Source organism: Neoarius graeffei, chromosome 9 (assembly GCF_027579695.1).
Source record: "Neoarius graeffei isolate fNeoGra1 chromosome 9, fNeoGra1.pri, whole genome shotgun sequence".
NCBI lineage: Eukaryota > Metazoa > Chordata > Actinopteri > Siluriformes > Ariidae > Neoarius > Neoarius graeffei.
The window spans coordinates 17,110,876-17,138,210 of record NC_083577.1 but is presented as its reverse complement, the minus strand read 5'-3'; the positions used below and the strand labels follow the sequence as shown (position 1 = coordinate 17,138,210).

General features: G+C 38.9%; 1 protein-coding gene across 1 annotated transcript; it reads right to left on the bottom strand.

The window, feature by feature from the left end:
- Positions 1-301: 301 nt before the first annotated feature.
- Positions 302-27,335, bottom strand: LOC132891143 (interleukin-1 receptor type 2). The gene is made up of 10 exons (XM_060928601.1): positions 27,274-27,335; positions 24,210-24,282; positions 21,501-21,756; positions 17,174-17,345; positions 16,832-17,009; positions 14,913-14,981; positions 14,552-14,617; positions 12,317-12,452; positions 2,332-2,465; positions 302-565 (listed from the first exon to the last, which is right to left on the bottom strand). The coding sequence occupies exons 1-10, from the start codon at positions 27,292-27,294 to the stop codon at positions 426-428; spliced, it is 1,245 nt and encodes a 414-aa protein (XP_060784584.1). The 5' UTR covers positions 27,295-27,335; the 3' UTR covers positions 302-425.

Below are 27,335 nucleotides of genomic sequence, written 5' to 3'. Positions count from 1 at the left end.
TCAAAAAACAATAAGATTTCTCAGTTCCATCATTTGATATGTTTTCTTTGTCAGGTTCTCCAGCTCCAGTAAGTGGTGAAATGGGAATAGTTTAATTGAACTAAATAAATATTGGGCATGACAGGTTAGATAGTTCATGATGGAGGTAGTGTAGATGTTATGCACTGAAACATGAACACAAAGTAATCGTGCACAGTCTGAAAATACAGGGGCTTATGTAGCTGAGTGAGAGAAATATAAACTATATACATCCAGAAAAAAGACTTATAGAAGGCAAACTTTATTCTTTTTTACTGAAGACTATATACACAGCATCATTATTTATACTCTGTTAGAATCACTGACATATAAAACATTTAAAAAAAAAAAACAGTTGAACAAACCCCAATGAAGGGAAGTATGTGCATTGGAAAGACAAAAGGCATTTAAAAGGTGCTGTTCTGTCGAGCCAGGATGTAGTCGTGTTTGTGTTGTTTGTGGCAGAGCAGACGCAGAAACACACACACCACAAGCAAGAAGAAGCAGGAGGCTATAGGAATCACCACTAACCATGCCAACATGGAGTCTGTGACAGAGATAAAAAGTACAGTTAAAATGTGAGTGTTTCACATGAGCATTAATACAGAGATTACTATGACAAAAATGAAGCTTGCAATGTTACTGAGAAACAGCAAAGATTTTTCCTGTGTCAGAAAACTTCCTCTGACTATTCAAAAGCATTCACACTGGAAACTCCTTCCATAAATGAGAAATAAATGTCTCCATACATAAAGATTTACCATATCAATGACTTTCTTGGTTAAATATCAGCCATTTAAGTTATTCCATGAAACTGAGTCGTACATGAGCTGATAGCTGATGAGGCGCGTAGCACCGAGTCGGCTATAAGCCATGTACGATGAGATTGAATTGAATAACTGTTTTTTATATCCACATTCAATGGATTTTGATAAATAAAAACAACATTATTTATACTCTGTTAGAATCACTGACATATAAAACATTTTAAAAAACCAGCTGAACATTTAATGATTTTGTCAGACATTTTGTATAAACAAGATGTCCAACAAAATCATTTCCGCTTAGGCAGACTTCTTAAAAACCTATCAATGGCGGCACGAATTGACTAATGTTTTTTTTTGTTTTTGTAGAAAGTACCGTCTTGCTGTCGTGCTGAGGTATAGACTAGCTTTAGACATTTATTTAATTATTCTTTGGACATTTCAGCGATGTAATTTTCAAATTTCATTGAGCTTTTGAACCATCTCATCTCATCTCATTATCTCTAGCCGCTTTATCCTGTTCTACAGGGTCGCAGGCAAGCTGGAGCCTATCCCAGCTGACTACGGGCGAAAGGCGGGGTACACCCTGGACAAGTCGCCAGGTCATCACAGGGCTGACACATAGACACAGACAACCATTCACACTCACATTCACACCTACGGTCAATTTAGAGTCACCAGTTAACCTAACCTGCATGTCTTTGGACTGTGGGGGAAACCGGAGCACCCGGAGGAAACCCACGCGGACACGGGGAGAACATGCAAACTCCACACAGAAAGGCCCTCACCGGCCACGGGGCTCGAACCCGGACCTTCTTGCTGTGAGGCGACAGCGCTAACCACTACACCACCGTGCCGCCCGCTTTTGAACCAGTCTAAAAAAATTTTCAACAAATTTTAAAGCTTAAAGATGAAGAATGTAAACAAACCGGTGAAATGACAGTAGCAATTTGTGAAAAATGCTACAATAATAATTCTTAAAAAATAAAAAAGGTATGTTGTTACCATCAAATACTTTCATTCCATATTTTGTTGCTTTTTTGTATTTTTGGGAGTTTTGTTTTCAAGTAGAGTTGTTATTTTGTCCTCGGTTGGTTCAGCAACACGTTCCACCATTTTGTTTTCTCTACTCACAGTATATGAGCTGATACCCTGATATAAAATTAGCTCATATTTTAAGTCGTTCAAATTCTGTAAAGCTGCTTTGCGACACTGTTTATTGTTAAAAGCGCTATACAAATAAACTTGACTTGATATCCTAGTAGTAGAGTCACCAATCAGAGCATGCGATTGCTCATATCCAGTGAATGTGGATAGAATAATTATTATTAGCCTTAGATCATGTGGTGCATTCAAAATAGAAATCCCTGTGGATATGCTGTTACTACAGAAACATGACATTTTGGAACAAGCACAATTTAATATACCTGTGTACAAATTGCATTAAGGTTAAATACCTAAATGCCTGTCAGGCTTAGTGGTTGCTAAACAGTGTGTGTGTGTCATATTACATAAAATTCTCCAATTTCAATCTTCAATGTACACTTACCTTCCAGTTTAATTTCTACACCAACTTCCTGTTTTCCTGACAGGTTCTGAGCGACACACTTCAGCTCGGCCCTTGTGTCCTCCTCATACACTTCCAGGAAGATCAGCAGCGCCTCCACCTGGCCAGCTGACACCCTGCAAACAGCCACATGCTTAACACTCACTGAATCCCACCTCAGAGTATTACACTACTCCATCACTCTAATTTTTTTCCCCCTGGTTCTAGTTTTAAAATAAAGACAGAGTTAAGTGCATACATTTTACATGTTCACCCCATTTCTGAGTTTCTAAATGAAGACTTCATATTTAGTCAAGTGTTTTTTCATGTTTGGTTGTGGGGTTTTTTTTGTATTGCATACATATTAGCCATTCCTATTTGCAAGATCAAAAGTTTATGTCCCCACTGATCTGCCCTAATTTCCATCCATCCATTATCCATAACTGTTTATCCTGTGCAGGGTCACGGGCAAGCTGGAGCCTATCCCAGCTGACTATGGGTGAGAGGTGGGGTACACCCTGGACAAGTTGCCAAATCATCACAGGGCTGACAGAGACAAACAGCCATTCACACACACATTCACACCTATAGTCAATTTAGAGCCACCGATTAGCCTAACCTGCATGTCTTTGGACTGTGGGGGAAACTGGAGCACCTGGAGGAAGCCCACACAGACATGGGAAGAACATGCAAACCCCACACAGAAAGGCCCCCATCGGCCACTGGGCTTGAACCTAGAACCTTCTTGCTGTGAGGCGACAGTGCTAACTACTACACCACTGTGTCGCCCATCATTGTGATAAGAAAACCAATATCACAGGACTGAGTGACTACAGGCCTGTTGCCCTCACATCTGTAGTCATGAAGTCCTTCGAGAGACTGGTGTTGTCATACCTGAAGGACATCACAGACCCCCTGCTGGACCCCCTGCAGTTTGCCTACCAGGCAAACAGGTCAGTGGATGATGCTATAAATATGGGTCTACACTACCGGTACATCCTGCAACACCTTGACACTGCAGGGACGTATACCAGGATCCTGTTTGTGGACTTCAGTTCGGCATTCAACACCATTGTTCCAGACATCCTCCACACCAAGCTCACCCAGCTCACTGTGCCCTCCTCCACCTGTCAGTGGATTACAAACTTCCCGACTGACAGGAAGCAGCAGGTGAGGATGGGGAGCATCATATCCAGCACTCGGACTATCAGCACTGGCACCCCCCAAGGGTGTGTGCTCTCCCCACTGCTCTTCTCCCTTTATGCCAACGACTGCACCTCAAGAGACTCGTCTGTTAAACTCCTGAAATTTGCGGACGATACAACGGTCATCGGCCTCATCCGAGATAGTGATGAGTCTGCATATAGATGGGAGGTTGAACGGCTGGTCTGTTGGCGCGGTCAGAACAATCTGGAGCTGAACACGCTCAAAACTGTGGAGATGACAGTGGACTTTAGGAGGAGCCCCGCCCCCCCCCCCCCCCCCCCCCCACCCCACTCTGCTACCCATCACCATCACCAACAACACTGTGACTGCTGTTGAAAGCTTCAGGTTTCTGGGTTCCACAATCTTCCGGGACTTGAAGTGGGAGACCTACACAGCCACTATCATCAAAAAGGCTCAGAAGAGGTTGTACTTTCTGCGCCAGCTCAGGAAGCTCAACCTGCCTAAGGAGCTGCTGACACAATTCTACTCTGCCATCATTCAGTCTGTTCTTTGCTCTTCCATCACTGTTTGGTTTGGATCTGTCACCAAACAGGAGAAGAACAGACTGCAATGGACAATAAGGTCTGCAGAGAAAATTATTGGTGTCAACCTGCCCTCCATCCAAGACCTATACTTGTCCAGAGTTAGGAAGCGGGCAGGTAACATCTCTGCGGACCCATCACACCCTGGTCACAAACTGTTTAAACTTCTCCCCTCAGGGAGGTGATATAGATCACTGTATGCAAAAACAACCAGACACAAGAATAGTTTCTTCCCTCAGGCTGTCTCTGTGATGAACAGCTAAAATCCAGATTCATATATCAGTAATATCAGTTGCAAAATATCTGCACACTCATTCTGTCATTCTGTGCTCATTGTTACTTGTATTATATTTATACTTATTTATATTTACTATTTCATCTTTGCACTATGCACCATATTGCACCAAAAGGGAAAATCCTTTCTGTGATGAACAGCTAAAATCCAGATTCATATATCAGTAATATCACTTGTAAAATATCTGCACACTCATACCGTCATTCTGTGCACACTGTATACTTAATATTTATTTATCTATTTCATACTTAACTTACCTGGATTACTTTGCACTATGCACCTATTGCACCATTTTTTTGTTTGTTTGTTTTTGTGTATATGCTTTTTATCTGTTTTGTACTATGAGAGCTAAGTGATACCGGAGTCAAATTCCTCGTGTGTGTCCACATACCTGGCAATAAAAGTATTTCTGATCTGCTCTAATTTACATGTTTAATTTGTTAAATTGTATTTAAATTTCAAAGAGACTCGAACTCTCAACTTTTGCTGCAAGCAATTAAGAGTCGAAGTGTGAGTCAAGAGACATAGAACCAAGCGAGTAAAACTGACTGTGCTCTCTGTGAATCACAGGGACATGGTCATGCTGGAACATGTTTGTAGTTCCAGTGAAGGGAAACTAATGCTACGGCATACAAACACATTCTATTGTGTTTGTATTGTGTTCTTTAACTTTGTGGCAGTTCAGGGAAGAACCATATGGGTGGGATGTCAGGTGTCCACATACTTTTGGCCATATAGTGTGTGTGTGTATATATATATATATATATATATATATATATATATATACACACAAGAATATGTGTGTGTGTGTGTGTGTGTGTGTATATATATATATATATATATATATATATATATATATATATATATATATACACACACACACACACACTATATGGCCAAAAGTATGTGGACACCTGTATGTGTGTGTGTGTATATATATATATATATATATATATATATACACACACACAGTATATACAGTGTGTGTGTGTGTGTGTGTGTTTTTATTTATTTATTTATTTAGACATATGTCAAGAGACTTAAAACAGAAATTGATCATGCAAACCATTACAATGAACACCAAAGACCAAAAAAAACCCAGAGACCTTAAGGCCCGGTCCCACTGGCCGATGGACACAAAACGTATGCAAAAAGGACACAGCGGACAAGCAAAATTTCGGGGGTGGCTCTATCCGTTTTCATCCGCTCCAGAAATGGACAAAATTGGCGAAAATTTGCGAAAACAGAACGGAAAAGAACGGACGTGGGTAGTATATAGCGGGGATGTTAAACGTATGTTCATAGGAAGCCTAGCGGATGGAAGCGGATGGAAGTGGATGACAGCTCCGAAGGGGTTACCGGTGATAACTGAGAAGCGGACGCATAGCAGAAAGAGCGGATGCATAGCGGATGAAGGGGATGCATCACGTACGCCTAACGGAAACAAAGGGGATGTTGCGCGGATGTATATCGGATGCAGACCGTTCACTGCTCATGCGGGGGGTATGAATTGCGTCTGCTCCGCGGATATAAAGGGATGCAGCACGCACGCCGTCAGCATAAAGCGGAAAGACGTGCTGGCGGCTACATCGATACATCTCTACTACTAGATGATTTTCTCCCCCTTTTTATACAAAATATCGATTGTCCGCTAGGTGTCCTTCTACATACTCTAGACATACTCCAGAGATCCTAAATATACGAGATACATCCCAGATATAAACGCTTTGTCCGTTTTGAATACTTTATATACGAGATGCATACGCTTACATTTCTATTTCCGTGCTACTAACGATGAATAGACGTTTCATGTACCTTATCTTTCCTCCCTCTTTCCGTTTTCAGCTGCAGCGGATGTGAGTTGCGAGGATGCCCAGAGGATGCAGAGAGGATACAGCAGACGTTTAACGGATGATAACGGACATAGAACGTTTGTTGCTCGTATATGTCGCGGATTTACATCGTACACGGCGGAAAGTTCATCTGTTCTAAAAGTTTTGTGCAGCTCAAAACTTTTTGCGCGGATGAAATCACAGTGGACGGATGCTCGATGGATAGAGCGTATGAAGCACGTATGCAATGAGTACACAACGGATGCATAGCGTTTTCCAACGGATGGCAAAGATTTTTTTACGTTTTACATCCTCTTTGCATCCGTAAGTGCAGTGGGACCGGGCCTTTAAAAAGTCCTTAAAGTGGTTTGGATTGGTTTTACCTTCAAAATTATTCCAGTTGTTTCACTATGAATATTTTTTTTACCAACATTCTTTTTTATTGCTTTTATAACAAGACAACAGGAACAGGAAAATACAAAGAAATACAGTTACATGTCTTGAACGAACATACCCCCCACACACACACCACCACCCCATCACCCGCTCTCCAAATTATTCCAGTTCTTGGTTGGGAATCAGGTTAGTAAGTTTGTCCATTTCAGTTCACTGAATAGGGAAAAAGAAAAACGTAATTCTGCCATATCAGGTACCGCAGAGGACCACTGTTTACACGTCTCCAGGCTCTTCCATTACACGTGATAAATCTGTTCTCGATAGATAGCAAATGAAGGGGTCCCAGATCTGGTGAAAATTATGTTGTTGATGTTTTATTGTATATGTAATTTTCTCTAAGGGGAGAGTTGTAGATAGTTCAGACAACCACTTGCCTACACTTGGATTTCTAGTGTTTTTCCATGAGAGGGCTATTAATCTCTTTGCCATTAACACACTTAAGTCTACAAACATTCGTTGATATTTTTTAATCTTCAAATTATCTGGATATAAACCTAATATAAACAACTGTGGGATTAAGGGTATTTGAATCTGCAAAATATTTTGAATACATTGTTTTATTTCTTTCCAGAATGTTTGTATTTCTATACGTTGCCAAATACAATGGCAAAATGTACCTTTTTCCTTCTCACATTTAATACAAATATCAGGTATAGCGCTATTATATCTGTTAAGTTTTTCTGGGGTGATATACATTTGCATCAACCAATTGTATTGTAGTAATTTCAGGCGGGTGTTAGTAGTTTTCGATTGTGGTTTAGAACATGCCTCTTCCCATTTTCCTATTGGGATGTCCTCCTGTAGATCCTCTCTCCATGCCTCCAGCCATCGTGCAGATATTTCTGTACTTCCGTCTATCAGGCATTTATACATTTTGGAAATGAAACCTCTCCCTAAACTATTTGTATTCATTAATTTTTCTATGTTAGACATTTCAGGGATGCATAATGTTTGATTTTGATGTGTTCTGATGAAATTTCTCAACTGTAGGTATTTTTTAAAAAATGATTGCGGGGTATGTTAAATTTATCGACTATTTCTTCAAATGTCTTTAGCACATTTTGCGAGTTGTAAAGATCTCCTATTTTTCCCAGCCCCTTAGTGGCCCAAGAATTAAATTCCCCGTCTGTTTTACCTGGAGGGAAGGAGTTGTTTCCCCATATTGGGCTGAAGACAGAGAGAGGACATTTCTCTCAGATATTTTTTTAACTTGATGCCACACTACAATCATATTTTTCATGATAGGATTTTTTGTATTATTTTTAAGGATTTTAGTGCTTGCTGAGTACAGATACAGGTAGTCGTCGACTTACGACCTATGCGACTTACGACCGATCGACTTTACGACCGTCTGGTTATGACTGGCAAGTGTTTCCCAGCTGAGCTAGCTGAGCGTACGACAGTTTCCGCCCCAGCTCCCAGCAGCGCCTCTCGCCGCGTACAACAGTTTCCGCCCCAGCTCCAGGCACATGCGCAGTCTCTCTCGCACTCCCTTGCACACTCCGTCATACAGTTTCCACCCCAGCTCCAGGCACATGCGCAGTCTCTCTTGCACTCCCTCGCGCACTCCGTCATACAGTTTCCGCCCCAGCTCCTGGTTTATGAAACGAGCAAATCCTTCCGCCAGCCTGAGCGCTGCAACAGCTGATGATGACGTAGACGACCCACAGCCAAGCACCAGTCATGCCAGCGGTCACTAAATTTTGTATTTTGCTATGTTTTACATTTGTATTTTGGTATGTTTCAAACTAAAATGTTTTCTATTTTTCACACCTGTATTTCGTATTTTTTGTTTTGCACATATTAAACGAATTGTACTGTACACAGTGTAGTATGCAGTGTTTGACTTAAACCAAATAATGAGCCAAGGTAATGAAATAAGAAAATGTTGATAAAACAAGACTTTAAGATGATTACAATATCATTACACATCACAATATACTTACATTCATTTAACATAGGCCTAACATAGGCCGACTTACGACCAGATCGGTTTATGACTGGTCAGTCATAACCAAACGCAGTCGTAAGTCGACGACTACCTGTATATTGGGAGGGGTAGACTTAGCTGGAGTTCCTCCATTTCTTTCCAGAGAGGGGCATCTCTCTCTGTATAGTAAAACAACAGTGTTCTTAATTGTGCTGCCCAATAGTACCAGAGTGGGCTGGGACATTTGAGTCCCCCGCTGTCATATGGTAAGTCCAATAGTGACAGTCATGTCCAGGGACATCTGTTATTCCACAAAAATCTAACAAACAATCTTTTAAGTTGAGTGAACAGGTTACTTGGAGGAGGAAGTGGAAGATTTTGAAACAAATACAGTAGTTTAGGCAGTATATTCATTTTAAGGACGTTTATTTTTCCTATTAGTGACATTGGTATGGGTGTCCACCTGTCCAGTAACTTTGAGATTTCTTGCATTAATGGTTCATAGTTACTAGCTACAATATATTTAAGTTGTGGGACAATTTGAATGCCTAGATATGTAAAGCAATCCACAATTTTAAACTGAGTGGCTATTTCAGGAGGACTTTTACAACCCCGATTCCAAAAAAGTTGGGACAAAATACAAATTGTAAATAAAAACGGAATGCAGTAATTTACAAAAGTTAAAGGTACAAAAAAGGAACCAAATTGCAACTCATTAGGTCAATTGGCAACAGGTCATTAACATGACTGAGTATAAAAAGAGCATCTTGGAGTGGCAGCGGCTCTCAGAAGTAAAGACAGGAAGAGGATCACCAATTCCCCTAATTCTGCGCCAACAAATAGTGGAGCAATATCAGAAAGGAGTTCGACAGTGTAAAATTGCAAAGAGTTTGAACATATCATCTACAGTGCATAATATCATCAAAAGATTCAGAGAATCTGGAAGAATCTCTGTGCGTAAGGGTCAAGGCCGGAAAACCATACTGGGTGCCCGTGATCTTCGGGCCCTTAGACAGCACTGCAACACATACAGGCATGCTTCTGTATTGGAAATCACAAAATGGGCTCAGGAATATTTCCAGAGAACATTATCTGTGAACACAATTAATCGTGCCATCCGCCGTTGCCAGCTAAAACTCTATAGTTCAAAGAAGAAGCCGTATCTAAACATGATCCAGAAGCGCAGACGTCTTCTCTGGACCAAGGCTCATTTAAAATGGACTGTGGCAAAGTGGAAAACTGTTCTGTGGTCAGACGAATCAAAATTTGAAGTTCTTTATGGAAATCAGGGACACCGTGTCATTCAGACTAAAGAGGAGAAGAACGACCTAAGTTGTTATCAGTGCTCAGCTCAGAAGCCTGCATCTCTGATGGTATAGGGTTGCATTAGTGCGTATGGCATGGGCAGCTTACACATCTGAAAAGACACCATCAATGCTGAAAGGTATATCCAGGTTCTAGAGCAACATATGCTCCCATCCAGACAATGTCTATTTCAGGGAAGACCTTGCATTTTCCAACATGACAATGCCAAACCACATACTGCATCTATTACAGCATCATGGCTGCATAGAAGAAGGGTCCGGGTACTGAACTGGTCAGCCTGCAGTCCAGATCTTTCACCCATAGAAAACATTTGGCGCATCATAAAACGGAAGATACGACAAAAAAGACCCAAGACAGTTGAGCAACTAGAATCCTACATTAGACAAGAATGGGTTAACATTCCTATCCCTAAACTTGAGCAACTTGTCTCCTCAGTCCCCAGACATTTACAGACTGTTTTAAAGAGAAAAGGGGATGTCTCACAGTGGTAAACATGGCCTTGTCCCAACTTTTTTGAGATGTTGTTGTCATGAAATTTAAAAATCACCTCATTTTTCTCTTTAAATGATACATTTTCTCAGTTTAAACATTTGATATGTCATCTATGTTCTATTCTGAATAAAATATGGAATTTTGAAACTTCCACATCATTGCATTCTGTTTTTATTTACAATTTGTACTTTGTCCCAACTTTTTTGGAATTGGGGTTGTACTTTCTAATTGATTTAAGAACATTATTGATGATTTTGATTTGTTTAATTTATATCCTGAGATTTTCCATTATTACATTAATGAGTTCTAGTAGTTCAGGAATTGATTTTTCCATCTTTATAAGAAATATTATTACGTCATCTGCAAACAGAGCCAGACGGTGTTCCCTCTGTCCAATTGATTTGCCTGTTATGTTTTGGTGTGTTCTTACTGCTATTGCCAGTGGTTCTATAGCCATAATGAACAGTAGAGGGGATAGGGGATCTCCTTGTCTCCATCCTCTTTGTATCTTAATGACCTTGGATATATTACAATTAGTCATGATTTCAGCATATGGTTCTGTATAAAGTAGTTTTATCCATTTATGAAAGTTTTCTCCAAAGCCAAAACGTGTGAGGATTTCAAATAAATAGAGCCATTCCACTCTCTCAAAAGCTTTTTCAGTGTCTATTGACAGTAATGCTGTATCTGCTGCTCCTTTTTCCTCAAATATTATATTTAGAATTCTCCTAACATTATGAAAGCCTTGCCTACCTTGTACAAAGCCATTTTGATTTTTGTCAATAATATCCAGAATTATTTTCTCAAGTCTCCTGGCTATTATTTTACTCAAAATTTTTAAATCCACATTTAAAAGACTGATTGGCCTAAAGTTTTCACATTTGTTATTCGGTTTGCCTGGTTTTGGCAGCAAAGTGATTAGTGCTCCCTATTAATATCTTTTAACATAAATATGCAGGTGATTATAGGAAATTGTGCGTGCTGATTGGTCTAGAGATCCAGACTATTTCTCCATAATCACCTCGAGTGACTCAGTAAAATGGCAGCCAAGCACTTCATCACCGTAAGTGAGGAAGAATTACAAATAATGAAAGAAAATGCTGTTCCTAAAAGTACTAAAGATGCTGTGAAGTTTGGACTAAAACTATTCAAAGGTAGGGTGGAATTGTGATTTATTTTGTCGATTTCAAAACAAAGTATTTTATGCGACTTGGTGTTGATAAGTGACACAAGCCTGCACCGCCCCGTTATTACATTTGGATGCCACTTTTGAAGTTTGAAAATAAAATATATGTGTGTGTGTGTGTGTGTGTGTGTGTGTGTGTGTGTGTGTGTGTGTGTGTGTGTGTGTGTGTGTTTAAATAATCACCTGTGTATTTATACGAAAACAATTATCCTCCTCAGGCTCAGTGAATATTGGTGAATAATAACCTCAACTTTGTCTTAGGCATTAATCACTGATATTCACTTCACCTTTGGCAAATAATTGTTAAATCATACACCTTTTAACATTTGTAAAATATGCCCGAGTAAACATCTTGTTTTTCAAAGGAAAGGTTTGCAGACTCAACTGCATCAAGATCATCGTTTTAGCTTAGGGTTTTTTGTTTTGTTTTGTTTTTTTACAGTTTTAATGAACTACACTTAAAGGCAGTGGGGATATTTGTTTATTCTGACATAAATGATTTACATTTTAGAGTACAGCTGAAAGTGACTGCACTATTTGAGAAAATTAAGATTTTGGTTTATTTACAAATATGTGATGGAGACTAATGAAGATGAAAAAATGTTTAGAGTGGGTTTGTTTGTTTTTTATTTTTTAATTTGTATTTATTTTTTGGTGCACAGGTCTCTTTCTGTTCATCTCTCAGGGCTGCAAAAGTGAATAAAAACAGTTTTGAACTCTCACCTTCTGGCTTCCTGAAACGCCCGATCACGCAGGTAAGAGCTGTCCACCGACTGGCCGTCCACCAACCAGGTGAGCCCAGTGATGTCGGGTGACTGTTCACCTACAAACGCCTTACACTGAATTACCAAACTGGAGCCTGAACACAAGACACATCAAACACACTCAGACAAATGCACATCTAAATCTTTCTTCTCTTTTACAACCATTTTACACAAACTATTATGGTCAGATCAACAACTTAGAGCTGCTTTTGAGTCTTTTATCAAAACACAAAGCAACATTTATTACTTTTATTTTACATTCATACCACAGTGCTGTTGAATTGTCAATTCTGACTGGTCACAAGGTGTTCATTAATGTTATAAACCTCTAAGTCTCAGGGCACCATCATGTCTGTGTCACACACACACCCCTCGCCCCGCCCCCACACCTCTTCCTTCTGCTCCCCGGACATTTATTTAGCATTTGTCGAAGGAGTCGCCAGTGTCAGGGCTTTCTCTTGGTTAGAGGTAAAGCTGTAGCTAAGTATTTTTTGCCATGGAAAAGTCTTCAGAAGGCTCAGAAAGAAAGTTCTGTGGTTTCTCACTAACATAAGAAGCTGCATGTAAAGTAAAAGAAGAAAACTTGAACAAATGACTTTACAGCTGCTGTAACATACTGTGAGTTATAACAGGATCTAATTTGTTTTGTTGACAATCACTACATTAAATGTGGTAAATAAAAAAAAGCAAAATGTGTCATTATTTAAGAAAGAAAAACACTTGCTGTGGTGTAAGAGGAATAAATCATTGCAGGACATCAATAAAGTTTTATCTAATCTAATCTAATCAGGAGAAGAATGAAATTTATAATGTAACTCTTACTCCACTTCACATCAGGACAACACTGTCAATTGTTTTCCTATAACAGCATACCCCCGAGTGTTTTATTCCTTGTTTAAAGGTTGCAAGAAAATGTTTTGAGAAATATTTGTATTAAAATGTATCTGAATATATTGTTCACACACCATTTATTTTCAAAATCAAATTAATTAATTAATTAATCAATCATGGCTCTATCCTGGTCAGGACTGATGCCCCTCCCAGGAATACAGAGTATCCTCAACTCCTTTCAGAAGGTTCTTTATTTAAATAAAAAAACCCTTGTAATTCAATGTTTTTCTTTTTTGATTAATCAAGTCATTTTGTTTCCTAAAGTAATGCTGGATGTCATTTTTCTTTACTTAGTTGTTCGGTTCTTGACATAATATGGATTACTACAGTTGTGTAATTGGGCTATATAAATAAATAAAAATTGGGCTAAATAATAAAAATATTTACTATTTTTCATCTCATCTCATCTCATTATCTCTAGCCGCTTTATCCTGTTCTACAGGGTCGCAGGCAAGCTGGAGCCTATCCCAGCTGACTATGGGCGAAAGGCGGGGTACACCCTGGGCAAGTCGCCAGGTCATCACAGGGCTGACACATAGACACAGACAACCATTCACACTCACATTCACACCTACGGTCAATTTAGAGTCACCAGTTAACCTAACCTGCATGTCTTTGGACTGTGGGGGAAACCGGAGCACCCGGAGGAAACCCACGCAGACACGGGGAGAACATGCAAACTCCGCACAGAAAGGCCCTCGACAACCATGGGGCTCAAACCCAGACCTTCTTGCTGTGAGCTAACCACTACACCACCGTGCCGCCCCCTCATGAAGCTGGTTAAGATAATCCTCATAGTGTGTAAAGCATCATCAAGGTAAACGGTGGACACTTTGAAGAATCTAAAATATGAAACTTGTTTGTTTGGGTTTTTTTTAACTTTTTTTTGTTTGCCACATATATCCATACATGTTCTAAATGTTATTTCATAGTTTTGATGTCTTCAGTATTGTTCTACAATGTAGAAAATAGTCACAATACAGAAAAACCTATGAACAAATACGAAGTGTGTCCAAACTTTTGACTGGTGCTGTATATTGCCCACAATACATACTCCTTCATTCAGGCACCAACACATGTACACTCCTATAACACTGTGTTAATTGTTTTTGCTGCTTGATGCCTGATGGTCAGTGTGGACTCACTATGTGATAGCACCATGAACAATCATTTATCGAAATACATGATAAAATGAAAGCAGTGCTGGGTTACAGTGGTCTTTATGGTTTGTGTAACGTGTACATCACAGTGTTTTATCTTCCACTTTATCCATCTCGTCATTAATTCAAGAGATGAAACTCACCAAGATGACTTTCAATCACAGAGCCGTTTACAGGAGTGGTTATGTAAGGAGGCGGCAGGCTGGGAGCTGCAAGGAAACATTCACATCATTACACAACATTGTGGCCTTTTATTCATCTTACAGAACAGAAAAATAGTTTGAATTGAAGCTTATATTGTAACCGAGAGGATCTAAAAGCTGTTATAAAAGTGAATTTGGTTGTATAATTTATTTAGAATGGTGCATCTCCATGTAGGGTACATTAAGCATAGTGTAATGTGTCAACATACTATATGCACTGAATATACACACACACACACACACACACACACACACACACACACACACACACACACCATATTAGCTGTCTAGCATCACTCACATGTCAGAGTAGCTTCTCGTGATTTGGTGGTGGGTTCTGTGTGGGACTCTGGTACGCTGGTGACTGGAGCTGAGGGAAAATGTGCAGAAATATTACAAACACACAAAAACTCAATGCACAGAGTAAACAATTACAACCACAATTATTCCTCACCATTAACATCACAAGATAACTGCTTAACTAAAATCAGTCTTATACAACTATAAGGATCATACTTTATGAGTCTCCATGTCTCTGTTTTATTAGAAACTGTTTACTACTTTACAAATGATTAAATCACTATCATGTTAAGGGCTTGGACCCAGATCAGCATTTTGCTAACAAAAAAAAAAAGTTCAGTTTAATAGCCATCACTTCACACTGATTGGCCAAAGTTTGCTTTGCTTCTTTTCTAATAGCTTTCAAATATCACTTCCGCTACCAAGCTCTTAAAATATTAAAAACTTTTCACAAAGAAGGTTGTGAGCTCAAATTCCAACACTCCAAGCTGCCGCTGCTGGGCCTTGAGCCTCAGCTGCTCAGTTGGATAACGACATCTGCCAAATGCCCTAAACATAAATGGTCTAAAAACTTGGTTCACTATCAAAAACTTTTGTAAATATCATTAACTGTTAGAAATTTATATATATATATATATATATATATATATATATATATATATATATATATATATATATATATATATATATATATATATATATATAAATAAAATTTTAATTTATATAATTATTTATTTTATTTATTTTAATGAGTCTCACATGACATGCCGGAAAGTTGCCTCTGTAACTCTGCTGACACTTTCCTTTTTCACCCAATGTGGCATCTAGGTTTCCTCTTTCTATATATATTCCATTCAGTTCATTCCACTCTCAGACACTATACACTACCAACTCACATTACACACAGCACTGATTGTTCTGTCTTAATAACCAACTCCCTTTGTGCATCATCAACCCTACTGCTTTTACTCAGTAACTCATTGTAACCTGAAGCACTGGGCAAAAGTCTTGCTTTGCTTTACATGCAAAGAAATGCTGTAAAGAAAAGATGCCTGCAAAAATTATGAAATTAAATGTTTACCTCTGCCAGCCTGGTTGGAGGAGGTTATGTTTTCATGTTCGTTTGTTTGCTTGTTTCCAACGTAACTCAAAAAGTAGTGAACAGATTTTGATGAGATTTGGAGGAAATGTGAACCATAGGCCAAGGAACAACTGAGTTGATTTTGATGTAATTTGGGATAGAGAGGATCCAGATTTATGCAGATCCAGGATTTTTTTTTTTTGCCTTTTCCCAACGTAACTCAAAAAGTAGTGAACAGATTTTGATGAAATTTGGAGGAAAGGTGGAGCATGGGCCAAGGAAAAATTTGATTAGATTTTAATGCAAATCTCGAGATATTTATTTATTTATTTATTGTAGATATTCTAATATGTGGCTTGGCGGTTGCATGTACTTGATTGAGTATCCTTCTAGTTCTACATAGTTTTTTTTTTTCTTCAAATGGTTGGAAATGTGAAAAGTTTTTATCCTGACCCATGAATGCAGAAGTCATAATAATCAAAAACAAAATTAATTAGCATTATATATATATATATATATATATATATATATATATATATATATATATATATATATACACACACACTCGTACATTTATGCAGAAAATTATAAAGGGTTCACAAACTTTCAAGTACCATTGTGTGTGTGTGTGTGTGTGTGTGTATATATATATGTGTGTGTGTGTGTGTGATGAATGATGAAAAGTGCATTCATTTCTATTTGATTATAAACAGTTCTTGACTCCTGTTGTGTTGTGAGCACTACAGTGCTAACCCAGTCTTATCCATTACATTGCTATGGTGAGGATGAGTGTAACAGTTGTGTGCATGACTAAGTAATGTTGGAGGTTGTTGTCTTACATAATACTTGTAGTTTCCAGGTCCTGCTAACGTTGTATTGTGCATTGTCGAAAATCACCATCAGCCAGCAGGTGTACAGGCCCTCGTCCTCTGTGGAAACGTTTCTGATGATAAGACTGTCTCCTGGCAAAATTTCATAATGAGACCCGTTTATTAACGGGACACCATCATGAAAACCCTGGACATAACACAATAACCAGTGTGTTACTGAGCACTGACATACTTTTAGGAAGTTTCAGGTTTGTGGTTCAACCCTAGTCTAGACAATCAATCTGTCCATCTCCCTATTACTAAACAGGCCTTCATTCTTCTCCTCCTGTCATATGAGACAAAAAAACGTACCTTGAACCAGCGTGGACTTTCCAGCCTGTTGAAATGATTTATGTGCGGACATCCAATGGACAGGTCCTCAGCTGGCCTTGTAGAAACAGGATGTGACATCATCTCCATGTCTTCTCTTCCTTTCTCATAGATGGTCACAGTGAAGCTACCAGTAAGGCAGAATGTGTCGCTGCTAAATGGACAACAGAAACATACGTGAGAAAAAGAAGCTACAACATTATTAACAATTATTGATGTATAGAAGCTTATACATCTCTCTCTCACACACACACACACACACACACACACACACGAGTATGTCTCAGTGTTTTATGAAGAATCACAATAGGTCTGGATTCATTAAAGAAAATAATACAGTGCTGTTTAATTCTCAATTCTGATTGGTCAGGAGGTGCTGATTAATTTTCTCTAAAAGAGAAAACTGTCTCCGCAGTTTAGCTGGCAAATCACAATCTCATCTCATCTCCTCTAGCCGCTTTATCCTTCTACAGGGTCGCAGGCAAGCTGGAGCCTATCCCAGCTGACTACAGGCAAAAGGCGGGGTACACCCTGGACAAGTCGCCAGGTCATCACAGGGCTGACACATAGACACAGACAACCATTCATACTCACATTCACACCTACGGTCAATTTAGAGTCACCAGTTAACCTAACCTGCATGTCTTTTGGACTGTGGGGGAAACCAGAGCACCCGGAGGAAACCCACGCGGACACGGGGAGAACATGCAAACTCCACACAGAAAGGCCCTCGCCGGCCCCAGGGCTCGAACCCAGGACCTTTTTGCTGTGAGGCAACAGCGCTAACCACTACACCACTGTGCCGCCCGCAAATCACAATTTTATCTTAATACACTTCTAATATGTCATTGTTTCTCTAGTAACAAGTAGGACTGTAGTACTTGAGGCTGGTCTCAAGATCACTTTTTGAAACTCTCGGAACTGACCAGATTTTTACTCCATCTTGTTTTGGTTTCAGACATAGAGGACTTTGGACTTTTTTTCAAAACCAGTCAAGACCACAACTCAGGGAATTTCACTAAATTGCCTGCGCATTGTCTGATTTATTTGTTAACATTGTTACTGTGATTGGATGTAAAACTTTCTGCTTCAAATGCAACCAATAATGTGACTCATTGCTAATTTCAAATGTTCATTACTGTTAATGACTGTCACCCCTCCTCCCTTCATACACACTGGTCTGGTCCTAGTCTTGATTCGGTCTTGCCCTGCCCTGGTCTTGACTTGATGTCAACCCCTCAAAGTCTTGGTCTTGATACACTTTGTTCTTGGTCATGACTTGGTCTTGGTTTAGGTGGTCTTGACTACAACACTAGTTAACAAGGCACTTACATGGACTTGTATACATGGACGCTCCACATAATTTAAATGCAGAAATTAACTGATTTAAAAAAAATCTTGCTATTTAACAAAGAAAATGTCTTTGTTAATGTAGTTGATAGTCTTCTCTAAGGAGATGTTTGTTTAACATTTAAGGAAGGAGTCTCCAGTGTCAGCACTTTGAAAGTCAGTAAATATTTCACCATGGGGAAAGTCTTCAGAACAGAGAAGGTGGGCGTTCCTGTTTTATCATATCAATCATAATTAGAAGCAACTTGTCTTATGAAAAAGTTCCACAACACACACATATATATATATATATATATATACACACACACACACACACGGGCGGCATGGTGGTGTAGTGGTTAGCGCTGCCGCCTCACAGCAAGAAGGTCCGGGTTCGAGCCCTGTGGCCGGCGAGGGCCTTTCTGTGCGGAGTTTGCATGTTCTCCCCGTGTCCGCGTGGGTTTCCTCTGGGTGCTCCAGTTTCCCCCACAGTCCAAAGACATGCAGGTTAAGGCCCGGTCCCACTGCACTTACGGATGCAAAGAGGATGTAAAACGTAAAAACATTTTGCCATCCGTTGGAAAACGCTATGCCTCCGTTGTGTACTCATTGCATATGTGCTTCATACGCTCTATCCATCGAGCATCCGTCCACTGTGATTTCATCCGCGCAAAAAGTTTTGAGCTGCACAAAACTTTTAGAACGGATGAACTTTCCGCCGTGTACGATGTAAATCCGCGACATATACGAGCAACAAACGTTCTATGTCCGTTATCATCCGTTAAACGTCTGCTTTATCCTCTCTGCATCCTCTGGGCATCCTCGCAACTCACATCCGCTGCAGCTGAAAACGGAAAGAGGGAGGAAAGATAAGGTACATGAAACGTCTATTCATCGTTAGTAGCACGGAAATAGAAAGGATGTAAGCGTATGCATCTCGTATATAAAGTATTCAAAACGGACAAAGCGTTTATATCTGGGATGTATCTCGTATATTTAGGATGTCTAGAGTATGTAGAAGGACACCTAGCGGACAATCGGTCTGCATCCGATATACATCCGCGCAACATCCCCTTTGTTTCCGTTAGGCGTACGTGATGCATCCCCTTCATCCGCTATGCATCCGCTCTTTCTGCTATGCGTCCGCTTCTCAGTTATCACCCGGTAACCCCTTCGGAGCTGTCATCCACTTCCATCCGCTAGGCTTCCTATGAACATGCGTTTAACATCCCCGCTATATACTACCCACGTCCATTCTTTTCCGTTCTGTTTTCGCAAATTTTCGCCAATTTTGTCCATTTCTGGAGCGGATGAAAATGGATAGAACCACCCCCGAAATTTTGCTCGTCCGCTGTGTCCTTTTTGCATACGTTTTGTGTCCATCGGCCAGTGGGACCGGGCCTTTAGGTTAACTGGTGACTCTAAATTGACTGTAGGTGTGACTGTGAGTGTGAATGGTTGTCTGTGTCTATGTGTCAGCCCTGTGATGACCTGGCGACTTGTCCAGGGTGTACCCCGCCTTTCGCCCATAGTCAGCTGGGATAGGCTCCACCTTGCCTGCAACCCTGTAGAAGGATAAAGCAGCTAGAGATAATGAGATGAGATGAGATGAGATATATACACACACACTACTGTTCAAAAGTTTGGGGTCACTTTGAAATTTCCTTATTTTTGAAAGAAAAGCACTGTTCTTTTCAATGAAGATCACTTTAAACTAATCAGAAATACACTCTACATTGCTAATGTGGTAAATGACTATTCTAGCTGCAAATGTCTGGTTTTTGGCGCAATATCTACATAGGTGTATAGAGGCCCATTTCCAGCAACTCTCACTCCAGTGTTCTAATGGTACAATGTGTTTGCTCATTGCCTCAGAAGGCTAATGGATGATTAGAAAACCCTTGTACAATCATGTTAGCACAGCTGAAAACAGTTTAGCTCTTTAGAGAAGCTATAAAACTGACCTTCCTTTGAGCAGATTGAGTTTCTGGAGCATCACATTTGTGGGGTCGATTAAATGCTCAAAATGGCCAGAAAAATGTCTTGACTATATTTTCTATTCATTTTACAACTTATGGTGGTAAATAAAAGTGTGACTTTTCATGGAAAACAAAATTGTCTGGGTGACCCCAAACTTGTAGTGTGTATATATATATATATATATATATATATATATATATATATATATATATATATATATATATATATATATATATAAAACTAACCTTTTTTTCTGTGGCATAAGAGGAATAAAACATTTTGAGATGAAAATAATCACAGTGATTATTTTCTTATAACACATGAAGTGTCATTCCTTAAATAACTTTGTCCATTTCAAACTACATCATAATAAATCACTTGCACAATCCTGCCTTCAGACTTTAGGCCATGCCCCCTTACTGAGTCTAACGCTGGTACTGAGTGACACTAAACTATGTGCTGGGCATGAAAGTGATTCTGCTTCCAGATGGAGCTATAACTGTTGTTGTCTGTTGTGTCTGTGTGTATAAACAGCATTGCATCACACAGTGTCAGGAAACACGAAAGTCTGAGATACTGAACAACTTGATTTCCTTCCTCAGTACATAGCTTGTCGTCACTCCATCAGAGCATGAAGTAACACCAAAAGTGTCAAAAGTTTTGAGAAATTGTACATAGAACTAATCTGGATGAAAAGAACATTTGTGTGAAACAAAAAAAGATACAAAACACTTCCGGTAATAAACATGTCTCAGAAAAACTAACCACGTTATTTAGGGATTATTTATTAGCTATTTGTTTTGTGTTCTCTTTAGTTCTGCTTTCAGAGTTTTTTTTTTCTTTTAATTAGTGAAGAATTATTGCTTTTGTTAAAAAAAACAATGTGATGAATCAGTATCAGATTCAGCTAAATGATGGTTCTTGGACTTGGGCATATTCATATAAAAACATGAGTAAAGATTAAAATATCAGTCTTTCAGGTGTTTTTTCCTGAGCCTACCTGAGCACATAGGTGTACGTTCCTGAGTCTGAGGGCAAACAAGGGAGGAGCCAGAGGACCCGACCCTTCTGTATCACCCTGTGACCCTGGTTTCTGAGGTCACAATGCTTGCTGTGGAACACCTGGAACGTGGTGCTATTGTCTACAGGCAGTTTCATGTACCAAATGTAAGCTTCCAGAAATGGGAATGTGATGGCCATAGCTTCTCCCTGAGCGTGGAAATCCTCAATCTCTTCACCAATCACTTCACAACCGGCTAGAAAAACACAAGTGTCTATAAGTTTTGGGATAAAGATATGGACATAAAGGTACATGACTATCATCGTTCTAATCAAATCTGAGTTAGGTGCTAGTGGTGTACTGCAATACCATTATCTGCATCTATTTAGTACTCTAAATAGTTGTAGTTGTAGATTGTGATTTAAAACAGAAGTGGGCATTTCTGGAAAGCTTTCTACTTAATGTGACTGAGTAAGCTAGGAAATTGGTCTTCAAAAACAAAGTATTTTCTAAAATCAAGTAACTGTTTATAGTTGAGATAATATGAAATGTTAATATTATAGCAAAGTTACTGAACAATATTTTCAGATTTACTTTACAGTTTTTGGTTTGTTAAATTCCAAAAAGTGTAGACTTTACTTGACTTTTCCCACACCATCAGAATTTACAACAAAGTTGACCATAGTACTGCTGCCAGTCAAACTGGGGTCCTTTAAGCAGCATTTTATTGTAATCATGTGAAGATTTGTTGTTTTACTAATGATGGAGAATGCTGATTTAAGAATGACGTACAAAAAGTTAATATTTGACAGATTCTTAAAAAAATCATGTGCTTCCTTTGTAAATTAATGCTGTCCTGGTCATCCCTTTAGAGCATATTAAGCACGAAAGTATGAAACAATTCTAGCAATGTTTCTGGAAGAAAGAAAGAAAGAAAGAAAGAAAGAAAGAAAGAAAGAAAGAAAGAAAGAAAGAAAGAAAGAAAGAAAGAAAGAAAGAAAGAAAGAAAATACTGCACCTACAATTATGTACCTGTATTTGTTTAAAATGCATGATCTCTGTCCAGTCTTTATTACCTCCACCAACTATGTTGGAGGAGGTTATGTTTTTGCTTCCGCTTGTTTGCTTGTTTGTTCCGAACATAACTCAAAAAGTAGTAAACAGATTTTGATGAAATTTGGAGGAAAGGTGGGCCATGGACCAGAGAACAATCGAGTCAGTTTTGAAGTAAACCTGAATATGCGGCTTGGTGGAGTTATGCACTCTAACGAGGACCCTTCTAGTCTTATTGTCTGTCCCTATTATGTGTTAACATTGTTTACTGGCATAGCTGACATCATACAGCAATCTATATCCAGGTGCCATGTGTCAGGATCGTCTTAAAAAAAAAAAACAGCCTGTTGTTTGATGAACTAAAAATGCTATAAGATAAACTCTAAAATATACTCTATCGGTTTCTCTAACAGATGCCTCAATCCCTGCGTAAAAGTGTGCATCAGTGAATGAGAAGGTTTGTTTGAGAGCTGATTCACAGATGTGAACTTTTTTTTAAATGCAGGCAACACCATTACTCATTCATTTCTCACTTTAACTAACTGTTTAAATGCTTCAAAAGACACCACTTTTTGTATATTTTTATATTTTGAGCTGTTTGTGTGGATAACGAGTCATGTGTTTGACTCTCAGCTGTGCGTATTAATGGAGATGATCAGTTATCAGGATAAATGGAAATACACTCAACCAGCTACTTTATTAGGAAAACCCATCCACCTGCTGTTTTATGCAGTTCTCTAATCAGGCCAGTCCCTTAACTGCAGTACAGTACATAAACTCATGCAGATACAAATCAAGAGCTTCAGTTAATATTCACTTCAAACATTAGAATGGGGAAAATTTGTTATCTCAAAGTGTGACTTTAACTGTGGCATGGGTGTTGGTGCCAGATGGACTGGTTTGAGTATTTCAAAAATTGCTGATCTCCTGGGGTTTTCACACACAACAGTCTCTAGAGTTTACACAGAATGGTGCAAAAAACATTGAGCGAGCAACAGTTCTGTTGGTGGAAACAAATGTCTTGTTGATAAGAGAGGTCAGAGGAAAATGGCCAGATTGGTTTGAGCTGCCAGGAAGGATATAGCAACTCATATAATCACTCTTTACAACTGTGGTGAGTAGAAAAGCATCTCAGCATGCAAGAGCAGAAGACCACATTGGGTTCCACTCCTGCAGCCAAGAACAGGGATCTTAGAATCAACAAGTTCCTATTAAAGTGGCTGGTGAGTGCAAGGTTTCGTTGTTGGTGGGGTTTTTTTTTTTATGCATCACAGACAGACACAGCAACACATTATTAATAATGCAGAGAACAATAATCACTGGTCATAATAAAGGAAGTGTTGTCTGGTTTAGAAAAATTTTGGCAGACTTATATGAGCTGAGCCACGTGATCAATTTGAATGGCCTCATTTGCTGAAACAAGTCATAATTCTCTTCAGGAGCATGCAGGACTGTCTGTTTTATCCCATCTGTTCCCACAAAGTTTGACCAATCCCATCTACTACTTCAGTTATTTTTGCTTGGACCTGCTGGCCATGTCTTCTAACTAAACAGTTAATAATAAGTTATCACTCTGATAAAGCAATTACTGAAAATGAATGAACAAATAACTAAAGCTTAATTTACACAAGATACATTATTTTTCACTCACATTACCTTTCACAGGCACTGTGCAGGCATGGGCAAGTCCACAGGACAAGATCATCCACACACTGAAACTCATGATGCACTGCATGAAGAACAGAGTGGACATGAGAGAAATGGCTGAATACATCATCAAAGCACACACACTTACAGTGGTGCTTGAAAGTTTGTGAACCCTTTAGAATTTTCTATATTTCTGCATGAATATGACCTGAAACATCATCAGATTTTCACACAAGTCCTAAAAGTAGATAAAGAGAACCCAGTTAAACAAATGAGACAAAAATATTATACTTGGCCATTTATTTATTGAGGAAAATTATCCAATATTACATACCTGTGAGTGGCAAAAGGATGTGAACCTCTAGGATTAGCAGTTAATTTGAAGGTGAAATTAGAGTCAGGTGTTTTCAATCAATGGGATGACAATCAGGTGTGAGTGGGCACCCTGTTTTATTTAAAGAACAGGGATCTATCAAAGTCTGATCTTAACAACACATGTTTGTGGAAGTGCATCATGGCATGAACAAAGGAGATTTCTGAGGACCTCAGAAAAAGCGTTGTTGATGCTCATCATGCTGGAAAAGGTTACAAAATCATCTCTAAAGAGTTTGGACTCCACCAATCCACAGTCAGACAGATTGTGTACAAATGGAGGAAATTCAAGGCCATTGTTATCCTCCCCAGGAGTGGTCGACCAACAAAGATCACTCCAAGAGCAAGGCGTGTAATAGTTGTTGAGGTCACAAAGGACCCCAGGGTAACTTCTAAGCAACTGAAGGCCTCTCTCACATTGGCTAATGTTAATGCTCATGAGTCCACCATCAGAAGAACACTGAACAACAATGGTGTGCATGGCAGGGCTGCAAGGAGAAAGCTACTGCTCTCCAAAAAGAACGTTGCTGCTCTTCTGCAGTTTGCTAAAAATCACATGGACAAGCCAGAAGGCTATTGGAAAAATGTTTTGTGGACGGATGGGACCAAAATAGAACTTTTTGGTTTAAATGAGAAGCATTATGTTTGGAGGAAGGAAAACACTGCATTCCAGCATAAGAACCTTATCCCATCTGTGAAACATGGTGATGGTGGTAGTATCATGGTTTGGGCCTGTTTTGCTGCATCTGGGCCAGGAAGGCTTGTCATCATTGATGGAACAATGAATTCTGAATTATACCAGTGAATTCTAAAGGAAAATGTCAGGACATCTGTCCATGAACTGAATCTCAAGAGAAGGTGGGCCATGCAGCAAGACAACGGCCCTAAGCACACAAGTCGTTCTACTAAAGAATGGTTAAAGAAGAATAAAGTTAATGTTTTGGAATGGCCAAATCAAAGTCCTGACCTTAATCCAATCGAAATGTTGTGGAAGGACCTGAAGCAAGCAGTTCATATGAGGAAACCCAACAACGTCCCAGAATTGAAGCTGTTCTGTATGGAGGAATGGGTTAAAATTCCTCCAAGCCGGTGTGCAGGACTGATCAACGGTTACCGGAAATGTTTAGTTGCAGTTATTGCTGCACAAGGGGGTCACACCAGATACTGAAAGAAAAGGTTCACATACTTTTGCCATTCACAGATCTGTAATATTGGATCATTTTCCTCAATAAATAAATTACCAAGTATAATTTTTTTCTCATTTGTTTAACTGCCTTCTCTTTATCTACTTTTAGGACTTGTGTGAAAATCTTATGATGTTTTAGGTCATATTTATGCAGAAATATAGAAAATTCTAAAGGGCTCACAAACTTTCAAACACCAATGTACATTGAGCTTAGATATAGAAAATGATCAGTTCATATCCTGTAACATCAGGAAGGGAATGAAAGTTCAAAGCTGCTTCAAAACTTGTACTCTTAATATCTTTAAGGTAATATCTTAGTTACCTTCTGAGAAAACGCTCAGTGTGAATGTTTCGAACAAAAATTCACAGGAGCAAAGATTTTTCTTCTTAAAAATATTTATTTGATATAAATGTGCACAGTAATATTTGGTCTATTTATTACAGCTAGAAGGATTTTTATTCCTGAACTTTCCACTACCAGAACACATTTGGGTCCAGGCTGACATGGTTTTGAATGTTTTGAGTTATCCAGGCTTGGATTAAGTTTATTCAATACATGTGAGCTAATATAATACACCTTTGATAAAGGTGCAACAACACAAAAATATCACTAACTCCCTGGCTGTGATTCGCAAATCACTGGACATCACTTGACCCCAATTTCATGAAAGAAAAACTGATTTAAAGAACAGTATAATAAGAGCACAAGACCAGGAGTTATTCGTATCCTAAATGTACATGGTGCTGTCATTAACTTTCTGGAAGAATAGATGCTGTGGAAAAATCCTGTGGAATCATCATCATCATCCTGAATGATGAAAGTCAATCATATGTAGTTATTGCAGGCTTAAAGACAGTCAGTCTATTAAAATTGAAAGAGTAGTCACAGTTTCAGTTCTCTTAAAATGTTCTTCACACCATGACAGCTGATCATCTGTAACGCTCCTACAGCCTGGAAGTCACGCATTATATAAAGACACTAATTTTATATGTCCTGCCTCATCACTGGGAGTTGAAACAAATCCTTTTTAATACATAATGCTTTGATCAGTAATTCATATTTACTAGTGCTGTATGGCTTTGAATGTAGTTTGCATACAGAAAAGAATGTTAGTGGTGTTAATAGAACATGATTAATAATTAACACTTACACACGAACGATCACCTTAAAAATCTTAATGATTCAGTGTTCAGGAATTACAATTCACTATTATAGCATGACTTGCAATTATAAAAATTGCGCCACATTTTGCGGTGCAATACTGCACTTAATTCTATATTAATTCTAAATATTTTAATGATAAAGCTGTGACAGAATTGCCCAACAAATGGTAGTAATCTTGATCAAAATGAACAACTCAAATAAACATGTTATATAACAATTTGGTCTTTATCACAATATTAATATTTCAGGACATTCATGAACCTGCTCACTCTGACACACAAATTCCCAAAATGCCCCAAATTTCCTCTCGGAGATCAATAAAGTAGTTTGAATCCATCTATCATTCTCACCTGGCTTTTGAAGGTCGTCATGGTGAAGGTAAGGGTTAAACTGAAAGGGTAATGATAGTGTG

Bases quoted from the DNA above. Each gene is read 5' to 3' on its own strand.
- LOC132891143 (XM_060928601.1), bottom strand. From the start codon at position 27,294: ATGACGACCTTCAAAAGCCAG. The intron at 17,346-21,500 runs GTAGGCTCAGGA...TTGTCCATTTAG, and splicing joins ACGTACACCTATGTGCTCAG to CAGCGACACATTCTGCCTTA. The intron at 14,618-14,912 runs GTGAGTGATGCT...GTTTCCTTGCAG, and splicing joins ACGAGAAGCTACTCTGACAT to CTCCCAGCCTGCCGCCTCCT.